At 35.3% G+C, this 13476-nt stretch overlaps 1 protein-coding gene across 1 annotated transcript; it reads right to left on the bottom strand.

Annotated features, from left to right (window-relative positions):
- Window positions 1–11377: 11377 nt before the first annotated feature.
- Window positions 11378–12214, bottom strand: LOC124540952. The gene has a single exon (XM_047118729.1). The coding sequence runs from the start codon at window positions 12212–12214 to the stop codon at window positions 11378–11380; it is 837 nt and encodes a 278-aa protein (XP_046974685.1).
- Window positions 12215–13476: the final 1262 nt, after the last annotated feature.

The raw sequence follows: 13476 nt of genomic DNA, 5'->3' as shown, positions 1-13476 counted from the left end.
TCAGCATGAGGCAAGTTGTTCGCTGACAGTCGTGTGCCTGAAACTTTTGCCAGATCGGCTGTACGTGATAACTCAATTAAGAAGAACCATTAAGAAAAAAATCTTAAACAGTTGAGACAAAAACACAATACAATAATAATATATTGATGTTGAAAATTCATGCGATTCGTATTCGTGCATTATGTCATATCATTCAGAACGTATTTTTTTTATATTTTAATTGAATAAAAGAGTGCCTATTGACTTTCTAGCCATTCTTCTCCATAGAAACTACGTTACCCACTGGTGGAAGCTTCAAATTCGCAATTGAATCTTTATACATGACGATTTTCAATTTTTTATAAGAAACCCCTTGAAATAATAAAATTAAATGTCAAATTAAAGCGTCAGTTCGCAAAATCTAATCATTCATTTTATAAATTATATATGTCATACATACGTGTGTTGTATTCTAAGACATTCTATAAGCCGTATGTGGTGCCTTTGTGTTAGTCTATATTATATAAAATTAAGTAGAATAAGAAATAATACGAACCGAAACAAATCCATGATAAGAGTGAATGTCGCATAAAGTAGGATAGGCGGATCTTTCCAATCTCATCGCAAAGACATGTAGCTGATAGCTCACGACGCCTCCACCCTTATTTCTTTTCAATTTTTGTGCCGTATTATTTCTAAATTTACTTTAGGAAGAACATTTTAAGCACACTTATCACGTGGATATATATTTATCAATTTTATTAAATCGACTTCGATTATATTTCATTTAGCTAAGTATTCAAAATGAAAACGTTATAAATAAAAATCTTGCTCACTAATGATGATGTCGGTCAGACCAATTTCGATCATGGCGGCAAAGGAAGCATCGCCAACGCAGGATATTTTACAGTGCACAAGTGTGTGCCTAAATACAAGGACACTCCCCATTCTCTCACACTCATAACCCGATATGAAAACAAATACGACACGACTGGAAATAGTTCAAGCACAGAAACAACGACGTTACGTGCTTTTAGAGACACACAATTGTATACTCCCAACTTCCAGACTCAGGGCTGCTACTTTAAACCAATATTTTTTATCGGGCTGACTTTGCATTTGAACCTAAAGCCTTGGATGCGGCCTAATCTAACCGTTAGACAAAGTTGAAGTTACTAAAACATTATCAGCCGTTTTACAGTACGCAAAAATTACGGTAACATCTTACCGTACCGTCTTGTGCGTAAGTCATGTCGGTCCTAAAGATTTTTTTTAATATTTATAACTTTAATCCTTAATTATCACCAAAAAACCAGTGGTACCTCTTACCAGTGAGACCTCTCAGTCTCTTTAGCGAGTGATAAGGGATCGCTTTCGTATGCTATCGGGACGTTATATATGAAGTCCTAATGTAATAAACGTATTTAAATGAATACTTTTTCTTTTTAATAAATACTATCATTGCTATAACTTGAGATGAACTTTAGTAAATTTACTAAATGTGGAATAAAATCATTTAACAACTGCCACCTGACTATTTCTGAAAAACAATCTCATACTCTTAATATATCGCATATATTACAGAAAAATCCTGCCTGCCGATAATCTTTAAGTGGCGCGAGACAAATGACTCGATAGCTGTATTCCAGTCGTTCCTACAGAAATAGTTTCTGTAGAAAAGCAATTTACTTTTTCAAATATCATTATTTTGTACAAAATCATCAGTATATTCTAATTCAATGTTCTTTTTCGAATTGGAATATACTGAATATAAGAATGTCCAATGAGTTCGTAAAGCTTATATTGTTCCCAGCAATCGTTGATGAGACAATTATAAAGCTTGTGTTATATAAAATTATAATTAAAATGTATATGAATTCACACGCGAAGATACTACTTATAGATACTAGTTATGTATATTAAAATACATTCAATATATATTTTTTGGTTTGGGAAGAATTACAACGTAGGCTACAACTTGTTTCAGCCTCAAGGCGGCACATTTATAAAAGTGCCTCTGTTCATAACGTCTTATGATATTCATACGCAAAGTAAAAATGAGGTTATGGTTCACACTTAACAAACATGTTTCCAAGATGGAATACACGCAATGTTCCCTCAGAGAAAACTTCACGAGATGGCAATTAAGTCCCGATGTGTAAATAGCACTTTAACTAGACTTGGCCATTAACTTCTCATGCAATTCCAAACTTGTGTTTTAGGTTGAATCACTTATCAGTTTCTCGTCTGTCGTATTTTACATTAACGATTTACCTTGGAATTACATTTTGTACCTTGTTTCCTTTAAATTTAAATTAAATTCCTTTCATATTAATATAAAAAAATACAAACGATCTACGTAATTTATTTCATTAGGATCATTTTATGACTAAATTGTATAAAGTTTTTTTTTTTCATTTCCAAAAATTGAATATTATAATACATTAGTAAAATGACTTAGGCAATATTAATACGTTCACGCTACGACCCTTAAGGGAATACGCTAGTAACGGTAAACGTCAAGCAATCAGGCAAACTGTGAGCCAATTATTATTTGAGTGAAAGAAATATTGAATTAAAATTTACTGTACATTTTTTATACAGTAAATAATGTTAAATAACATAGAATCAACAGTCGTATTTTCTATAGACGATATGTCCCACATTAGTAGGTTCTAGTAAATCAAACATTCAATAACATATTTGTTGTTTTCCGTTTAGAAGAAATCCATATCACATCGTATATTTTTTCGTAATGGTACTTATAAACACTAACTAAAAAATAGCATTCATATACTATTACTTGAGACCTATAATTTGTTTGAGGGACTCCATGAGCTAAATGCAAGTTTTATGATGTAAAAAGTATATAATCCACTTGCACCCAAAGTTATCTGTCACTAAGTAATTGCAACAAAATCTACATCCATTAGTTTGAAAACTATTTTAAATTGGTAAATCATAATCATGATTGAATTCTGGCATTTTTAGTATAATTTTATTATTATATTTCATATGATACTTAATAGAATTATTTACTAATTAATTATTTTGTTTTTTTTTCCTTTCGCGAGACATTAATTTCATTTTTGTATATTATAATTTGAATTTAATTAGATAGATACATATATGTATGCATTATAGATATCATGTACTGTTCATTATTTTATTTATTTATTTATTTATTCTAATATATTAATATTACACTGTATTTATTTATTATGTTTATATCTGCTCTGTACACCCCTACCTCTTTCTATATCTCTTTTCCTCTACCTTAAGGTTGCCTGGAAGAGATCGCTGTGTTAGCGATAAGGCTGCCTCTTGTACATCTTTCATCTAACCGTGTATATGTGTTTTTTTTTTACTGGTGTACAATAAAGTGTATTTTGATTTGATTTGATTTGATATTTTCAGGCACTGCGGCCAAGTGTGTGCATAAACACAAATTCCATCACTCTCATAATTTGGTAGGAAGGCAAAAAGGAAACTACCCGTAGGAGCTCAGACCAGTATCATCTACTTTACATGTACACACTGAATGTCTCTAGAATTCTTGCGGCCACTGAGAATTATTCGATATGATAGTTTTTTAGTGGTCGACTCGATATTAATCCACAAAAATTTTAAACCACGTAGAATGTGAACAACAAAAATTTCAAGGGACATATTAAGGACATAAGAAGGATTTCCACCAACCCGCATTGGAACAGCGTGGTGGAATGTGTTCCAAGCCTTCTCCTCAAAGGGAAAGGAGGCCTTTAGCCCAGCAGTGGGAATTTACAGGCTGTTGTTGTTGTTGTTTGTTGTATATTAAGGATCGCAATTCTAAAATTACATTGATTTCGAAGGAGTTATTCACCTCTTATCTTTTGTAAGTGAGATCTTTTTGCAAAAGCTCATGGACAAACACACAATCTTTTACAATTTATTTAGTGCTTTTAATTTATTAAGACTGGCCATAATTATTTTATGATCACAGTTATTATGGCTACTAAGTATTACACCAATCTGCATTGATACCTGTAGGCTGCAAATCACGTCCATAGATTTACATGTGAGTTCACGGGTGAATTCAGAATTTATAAAAACTCCTTAAAGCTCGAATTACATTTAATTTTATGTATATTTTATTAAAAATAAATACCGCATGCAAAGATTCAAATAAATGTTCCTACAACTGTGTATTGATTGAAATGAGAAGACGTTATCTAACAACTAGTAAAAGTGTTACGTTAAACCTAATTAAATATTTTATAAGTCATCAGTCATCTTATTTGACAAAACATTTAAACCAATTATGTATGTATATACACTAAGTAAGGACTTCTAGGACTGGTCTTCAGAATTCATCAGAAGAGCTTTTTAAATTTCTTTTTTATTTCTTGTACATAGAGTTATTATAAAGTGGCAAGTTACCATATACACATAATTGCACATCGCCGTGGTAAAATACAAATGTGATTTAATGGGCTATTTATTTACTTACGTACCAACAGAGTATACAGAAAATTATATAAATGAAAAATGTGTACAAAGAGATAACTTATCTCTAACAAGAGATCTCTTCCCGAAACCCTGAATCTAGTGGAGATTATTTGTAATACATATTTATGGTGTAGGTACAATATCAATTTTACCTACAGTTAAGTTAAGTTTTATATTATAAAATTCAAGTAGACTTATCGATAAATGAATATATTACACACTAAATTCAAATAAATACATTAATATATACCATTATCTATAATATATATATATATACATTCAAGTTACATAGATACAAAAAATTATTTAAACATACATATAAAATTAATTAAACTTAAGTGGAAAGAAAGTGTTGCTTAATTCTGATTTTAAACGATCTTATTGTAACATTATTATGGAAAATATTATCTGGAAGAGAGTTCTATAGGCGAGCGGCAACGACGGAAAACGAGTTACCATTGGAAGTAGTATTAAAAAATGGTACCTCAAGAGTTTTCAACGCCACACATGCGCGTACTGGTCTTTCACGAGCAGGACAAAACAGAAAACGCTCATGTAGGTAATCAGGGCTACCATGGTTTAATATATTAAAAAGAAGCGAAAATATGTGCAAGCTCCGTATTGAGAAATGTGATCAAATTTACGCACACCGTAAATGAAACGAATGCACAAATTTTGAAGTTTATCAAGTTTGTCAAGTAGCTCTTCATTCGCATCAAGATAGCAAACATCAGCGTAGTCCAGGATGGGAAGAAGAGATTGTGCAAGTAAAATTTTTGTTTTGAAAGGAAGGAAATTCTGCAAACGTTTTAGAGAATGCAGAGAGAAATGGACACATTTACTGTGCTATGTACATATTATATTATTATAATTGGATATTTTGCTGAAACTTTTGGAAACAGTCGATTTTTTCATTTTGATTTGTACTATAAACAAAAATTTAAAATGAATGATAATATTTGTAAATACTTGGTGGTAGGGCTTTGTGCGAGCCTGTCTGGGTAGGTACCACCCACTCATCAGTTATTCTACCGCCAAATAACAGTAGTCAGTATTGTTGTGTTCCGGTTTGAAGGGTGAGTGAGCCAGTGTAACTACAGGCACAAGGGACATAACATCTTAGTTCCCAAGGTTAGTGGCGCAGTGACGATGTAAGGAATAGTTAATATTTCTCACAGCGTCATTGTCTATGGGTGATGGTGACCACTTACCATCAGGTGGCCCATATGCTCGTCCGCCAACCTATACCATAAAAAAAAAAAATTTATACGGTAATAATATTATGTGACTATCTATTAAAACAACTGCCTTTTGATCTTATTCCAGGTATGACAGTAAATACGTACATCACCCGATTGTTTTAGTAACAGGAATATTATCCGAAACAATACACGGCAATTGTGGAATCACTAATATGGAACATGATATTCCATTTTCAATTTATATCTATTAATAAATTTGGCCAGTTTCTGTTATAGGAGAATTAGTGACGGCTCAATTCAAATTATAGTTTACCTAATATTAATGGTTAAACAGCAATGTTTAGTTTTGATGAGTTCCGGTTTGTAAACCTTTCTAAGGGAGTTCCCTTAGTTAGTGGCGCATTAGCGATTGTATTGGCGGTTAATATTTCTTGCAGCGTCATTGCATATGCGTGGTGGTCACCACATACGATCTGATGGCAAACTCACGACATATCAATCAGCTTTTAATAATAAAAAAACAAATTTGTTTTTATTCTGTTTAAATAAAAACAGTAGGTACATTTAATAATTATCCATTTTAGTTTATATTTTCAAATTCCACATGTATAAATACATATATGGATGAGGTGCGAATGTTATGTTTAAACAAAATTACCTGTACGTAAAGTTCCATCACAAGTTATACGAGCGGCAAGTCCGAATATATTAGTATAACCCGCCCTTACAGTGCTTTACTTAACCTTTGACTAATAATCAAATAGTTTGCGCCGGAAATACATGATTGGACTCAAGTTTGCTGGAAACTTTAATGCATATTAACAAAGTTATTTATATCAGTGAACAAATTTTAAATTTCGAAAGAGTTGAATCAAATTCGTATCTACATGTGTATTTAAGATATACATTTAAATGTAGATACGCGCACTAACCTCAAGAACGAGACGCATGTTCAATTATTTGTTTGCTGCGAGACTGGCTCTCAAACGGGATTTGATTGTTATTATAGTTATAAACAATCAAAACTTGACCACACTCAGTCTCCCGGGTTCAAATTAGACCAGCGGGAGTCTCCGAGGTGTACTAATCAGATTAGGCGGTCAAGCCCGGAGACCTGGCCTTAAGTACTCTACAGTTAATTAGTTCTTGTACCGCTTTGTTGCATTAATTAATCAACGTACTAACTGAAATTGGAACACTGAAACAAATCTAATTTTAATTTGAATATTATTAATTAATATTTAAATTTATACTGGAAATATTGATTGTATTAACCAAATGTTAGTTGATCTTTTATTGTAACTTTGGTTCTGTTGAAAAAAAAAATAAGATATGGAAAAATCTTTGAAGCGATCTTAATCAAAAGCCGAAGAGTGCGTTGAATAAAATATAAAGCTTGCGTCATAATTTTGATGATCTTTATTTGTATTTGTAATTCATTCGCGGTAATAAACATCGACTTAAAACCTGCATGTGTCGGATGAATTCTATATTCATCCGACACATGCATGAGATGCATGTCAACCAACCCGCAGTGGTGCGGTATGGAGTGAAGCCTTCTCAAAAGTAGAGGAGAACTAAGCCAGACGGTTGGACATTTGGACAATCTTAGCTAAATTCTTATAATATAGATTATGTCAAATATCTACCACATGCGTTTCCACCAACCTTAGAGCCTTCAACCATGTTGCATCATGCAATGTAACGTGGTTGAAAGCTCTAAGCATTCTCCTCAAAAAACGTAGTCGGACTAAGGTGATGAAGATAAAGGCAATCTCATCTAACATAGGAATAAAAAGAATAGTTTATTTTATTTTTAGCAATGGATGATAAAAAAATTATAATAATATAATAAGATAGTCACAGTACATATAATTTTTGTTGATTTATAATATTGTAGCGGAGTTGTGTATGATGTTGTAGATGAGGTTTGATTAAAACAAAGTTTCTTCCACTACTAATTTATTTCTCGTAGAAATAATAAACACGAAGATAGGCAGGCACAGCACAGAATAGAAATGAGAAGAAAGAAATATGAAGGTAAGTTTAGATGAAAGAAGGAAGTATGACTTAATACAAAGACTTAAGGTGCAAAATCGTGTAGCAAAATTTAAGCGATAAGCGACGTGCGTTCAGTACGAGATCTAGGATTCGACTGCTTGACGGAAGGCGGCCGAACCGATGCGCATACGTTTCTTTGTTCAAAGTAACGGTAATTTATTTAGAAAAGACATTTCTATTACACGATCGCGCGGCGACTGCCTTCCGACATTACATAAATTATTATATTATATTTTAATTATTTATATGATTTTTAAAGTGTAGATATTTATACTGTGTATAACATGTATATATAATATGTATTTATTATGTAATTTATATAAGTATATAAGTATTATAGTATACATATATAGTATAGTTATATGTACATATGTTATAGTAATATTTGTATTTATGTTACCTTTATTATTTAATGTATGAAAAATATATAAGATATTATATGATTATATGTATAATATTTTATTTATATAAGTTATATAGGTTGTAGGGATCTGGTAAGTGTCGCGTTCGCCACACCACTCCCCTCCAGAGACCGTCCTACGGGCGATAATAATCAGGTATGTGTACTGTTCTGCCCGATCGTGTCCTTTTGTTATTATTTTCCTTATCTTTAATTTTATCATCGTGATTTTTTATTTCAGGTGGAGTAGCAGGAGGAAGAGGTATATCCCTTGGATCGTCGTCGTCGGTAAGCATGTATGCAGGCTTCAGTCTTTCTATTGTTACAGAGGTAGGTTTTCCTCGGACAAGTATTTTGAAGACTTTTTCGTTCCTCGCCAGTACTTCATGTGGGCCAGTATAAGCCAGTTGGAGTGCTCCTCTGTTAGCATCTTCTCTGAGGTACACATGACTAGTCGTTGCAAGATCTTTGAATATGAAGATAGATTTCTTACAGTGCCTGGAAGCTGGTTGCGGTTGAAGGTTCTTCGCAATAATCCGAAGTCGTGCCATAAAATCGGTTATGTCATCAGACTTATTCGTGGATGGTTGAAAAAGTTCTCCAGGTAATCTAAGCGTCTCGCCATATACCATTTCTGCCGAAGATGCTTGAATATCTTCTTTAATTGCATTTCGGATTCCAAGCAACACCAATGGAAGTGATTCTGTCCAATGTGAGTTTTCATGACAAACAATGGCGGCTTTTAATTGGCGGTGAAATCTCTCAACCATGCCATTACATGCAGGGTGATAAGCAGTAGTTTTCTTGTGTTCAAAACCAACCATTTCAGAGAGGTGCTTGAAAAGGGCAGATTCAAATTGTCGTCCTCTGTCAGTGATTATAGCGGTAGGGCATCCAAAGCGTGCTATCCAGCCGGATATCAAGGCCTTAGCTACTGTCTCTGCTGTTATGTCCATAATAGGAATAGCTTCTGGCCATCTCGTGAATCTATCTACGGCTGTAAGACAGTATTTGTAGCCGTTTGAGATTGGCAGTGGTCCTATTAGATCGATATGGACGGTGGTAAATCTGGCACGTGGAAGTTGAAAATTCCCAGGACTGGTTGAAACGTTCCGAGTAGTCTTCGCTCGCTGACAGGCTTGACATTTCTTTGTCCATTCACGGCAATCTTTCCGTACGCCGGGCCATACGAAACGCTGAGCTACAAGTTTAGCAGTGGCATTGGCGCCAGGATGGCTGAGTGAATGTAAGCTTTGGAATACTCTGTAGCGAAACGGTGATGTGACAAAGGGTCTTAGAGTCTGATTTTTGTCATCGCAGTACAGCTGTATTTGCGTTCCAGGAATGATTGTCTTACGTAGATTGAGAGACGATTCTCCTTCTATCAGTCGTTTCAGCTCAAGATCGTCAGCTTGTGACTGTGCTAGCTCTGTCAAGTCTATTGGCTTTGTCAGTTCTTCAATCCTCGATAATGTATCTGCCACGACATTGTCCTTTCCAGATATATGCCGTATATCAGTAGTAAATTGTCCGATATAGTCGAGGTGGCGAAATTGTCGTGGTGAGCATTTATCCTTTCTTGTTGTAAAGGCGTAACATAAAGGTCTGTGATCCGTGAAAACGGTAAAATGCCTTGCTTCTAGCATGTATCGGAAGTAACGGATTCCCTCGTATATCGCAAGTAGCTCCCTGTCGTACGGAGAGTATTTACTTTGCGAAGGACTTAGTTTCCGTGAAAAGAAACCGAGAGGTTGCCAAGCATCATTTTTGTATTGGTGTATAGCAGCTCCTATTGCTTTGTCTGAAGCATCAGTTACGAGCGCGATCTTTGCATTCAAGTCTGGATGAGCTAAGAGTGTTGCGCTGCATAGACTGTTTTTGCATTCTTCGAATGCCTTAAAAACTTCACCCGTGATGTCTACTGGATGTGAGCCTTTGACCTTATCAGTGAGAAGAGAGTGTAGAGGTGCTTGAATTTCCGCGGCACCTGGGATGAATTTGCGGTAAAAATTCAGCATGCCTAAGAATCTTCTTAATTCTCTCACAGTCTTAGGCACAGGAAATTCTTTAATTGCCTCGACTTTGGATTCCAATGGTTTGATGCCATTTGATGAAACGGTATATCCCAAGAAAGACACTTCAGAAACTCCAAAGACGCATTTAGACGCATTTATTACCATCCCATACTCCCGAAGCTTATGAAACAGACTTCGTAAGTGATGTTGATGTGTTTCTTCATCAGGGGAAAATATGAGGAAATCGTCTAGGTATGCGTAGACAAAGTCTAAGCCTCTGGTCATTTCGTCAACAAAACGCTGGAAGGTCTGGCCGGCGTTTCTGAGTCCAAAGGTCATATATGGGAACTCATAAAGACCAAACGGTGTTGTGATGGCCGTCTTTGCAATGTCCTCAGAAAATACTGGAATCTGGTTAAATGCTTTCACGAGGTCGATTTTGGAGAAAACACGACAACCCGATATGTTATGCGTGAAATCGTGAATATTCCGAATCGGATAGCGGTCAGGAATTGTTCTTGCATTAAGCATCCGATAATCACCGCATGGACGCCATCCACTTTCCTTCTTCGGGGCTAGATGCAAAGGTGATGCCCATGGACTCTCTGATGGTCGAGCTGTTCCATTTTTAATCATAGCTGCGAACTCTTCCTTGGCTATGAGCAATTTATCTGGAGCCAAGCGACGTGGCGAGCAAGATACTGGAGGTCCAGGTGTAGTCCTGATATGATGGACCGTGTTATGGTTAACAACCTTCTCGTTTCCTGCAGGACGTGTGATCTCCGGAAATTGACGTAGCAGTATATGGTAGTTTGAATCACCGAGCAATGTCTTCACTGAAGAAATCGTGCTGGATGATGATACTGATTCTGCTGAAGTCGTCAGGGTTGTGGTGCTATCGATGAGACGCTGGTTACGGCAGTCGACTATAAGACCATAATATGACAAGAAGTCGACGCCAATTATAGCCTTAGTGACATCTGCCACTATAAATCGCCATGTGTAGTCTCGACGCAGGCCAAGATTCAGCTCGAGGTGAGCAAAACCATATGTTGAAATAGAAGTCCCATTCGCGGCATAGAGTTGGTAATTGGTCGGAGATCTTCTTTCACGTAGTGCTGTGCGAGGGAAGACGCAGAGATCGCTACCTGTATCAACGAGAAACTGCATCTTCGATTTTCGATCCGTTACGAAAAGGCGACCAGATACGTTATGGCTATCGGATGTCGCCATTACCGATTGCCTTGGTAGTTTTCCGACTTAAAATCGCATGGCTTCACACATTTATTGGCATTCTTTCCGTGTTTATTGTGATACCAACATAATGGAAATTTTCTGTAGTTGGACTGTGATCTCATTTGTACTGTCGGGCTACGTCGTCTTCTTGATCTCGATCTTGGTCTGTGACTGCGAGCAGACAGAGCTTTTACTTGCTTTGTGAGCTCATCTATTTGTTTCGCCATTGAATCAATGGTTGACTGGGGAGCAGATGTTGAAGCGACTTGAGGTGTGCACGGTACCAATTCATGTAAGCTGTCGGCTAAGTCAGCCAAAGCTTGAAGGTCATAAGTTTTCTGAGCCACAATAATTGGTTGAAGAGCAGTAGGCAGACGACTTATCCAAATAGTTTTAATAAAATCGTCTGGAACTGATGGACCTGCTAATCTTTGCAGGTGTCGGAGAAACTGAGATGGTCTCCGATCTCCTAACTCTTCGTGAACAAGTAATTGTTTTACCTCTTTCTCGCGCGAGGCTGACAGACGCTTGATTAATTCAGTTTTAAGTCGTTCGTACTTCCCTGTCTTTGGTGGTGAAATAATTATATCCTTCACTTCTGCTGCGTAACGGTGTTCTAATGTCGAAGTAACGTAATAAAATTTTGTATCGTCGTCAGTGATTCTCGACAACACAAAATTGCCTTCCAGTTGTGAAAACCAAACTGCAGGTTCTTCTGCCCAGAACGGTGGTGGTCGCACTCCGACTCGAAATATGTCGGTCGTGTCGTGAGGTGTAAATGGTCGTCGTGACTCGGCATTTAAGTTCGAGTTACCTTCATTTTGTGGTTCCATTTTATTCCACCAAATAATCTAGTGTTCCTTACTTGAGTTGGTTAATTAATCCTCTTCGTTTTCAGCTTCTTTGTTTTCAGCGGGGTCACCAATGTAGCGGAGTTGTGTATGATGTTGTAGATGAGGTTTGATTAAAACAAAGTTTCTTCCACTACTAATTTATTTCTCGTAGAAATAATAAACACGAAGATAGGCAGGCACAGCACAGAATAGAAATGAGAAGAAAGAAATATGAAGGTAAGTTTAGATGAAAGAAGGAAGTATGACTTAATACAAAGACTTAAGGTGCAAAATCGTGTAGCAAAATTTAAGCGATAAGCGACGTGCGTTCAGTACGAGATCTAGGATTCGACTGCTTGACGGAAGGCGGCCGAACCGATGCGCATACGTTTCTTTGTTCAAAGTAACGGTAATTTATTTAGAAAAGACATTTCTATTACACGATCGCGCGGCGACTGCCTTCCGACATTACATAAATTATTATATTATATTTTAATTATTTATATGATTTTTAAAGTGTAGATATTTATACTGTGTATAACATGTATATATAATATGTATTTATTATGTAATTTATATAAGTATATAAGTATTATAGTATACATATATAGTATAGTTATATGTACATATGTTATAGTAATATTTGTATTTATGTTACCTTTATTATTTAATGTATGAAAAATATATAAGATATTATATGATTATATGTATAATATTTTATTTATATAAGTTATATAGGTTGTAGGGATCTGGTAAGTGTCGCGTTCGCCACAATATAAACGAGAATATATTAAAATTCCACTAAATATTATGTAACAGAGTTATTTTAATATAATATGTATCCGCATTGATACTCAATATTACGTTTTAATAAATATTTTGGACTGTTATAGAATTTTATTTCCCCTTAAATATTTACAGCTCTATATGATCCCACGTGTCATATTTCTTTAGTCAGACATGCGGGTAGTGTAATAAAAATTAATAAAAATGCCAATAAAGTGTTATTTAATATCCCTATTACAGAGCTCGCACAAAACGACGAAAAAGAACATATTGATGCGTAACTCTTCGTACCGAATACGGGTACCCCTAAAACACATATTATAATCGCATACCTTTTTATCCTAACTTTTATGTTAGTGGGTTGTACTTCTTTTGTTTAACTTTTAGTTTTACGATTGAAATTAATAAGCAAATTCGATACAAAGATTAAAATGTAAAACATATACTTTTTTCACAATCTGTGTTTTATGTTTGTA

The sequence above is a fragment of the Vanessa cardui genome, chromosome 2 (genome assembly GCF_905220365.1).
Source record: "Vanessa cardui chromosome 2, ilVanCard2.1, whole genome shotgun sequence".
NCBI classification, from domain to species: domain Eukaryota; kingdom Metazoa; phylum Arthropoda; class Insecta; order Lepidoptera; family Nymphalidae; genus Vanessa; species Vanessa cardui.
Note: the sequence above shows the minus strand (reverse complement) of the source record. Positions and strands in the feature narration are given on the sequence as shown.

Excerpts from the sequence above, each read along its gene's own strand:
- LOC124540952 (XM_047118729.1), bottom strand. The coding sequence starts at position 12,214 with ATGGAACCACAAAATGAAGGTAACTCGAACTTAAATGCCGAGTCACGA.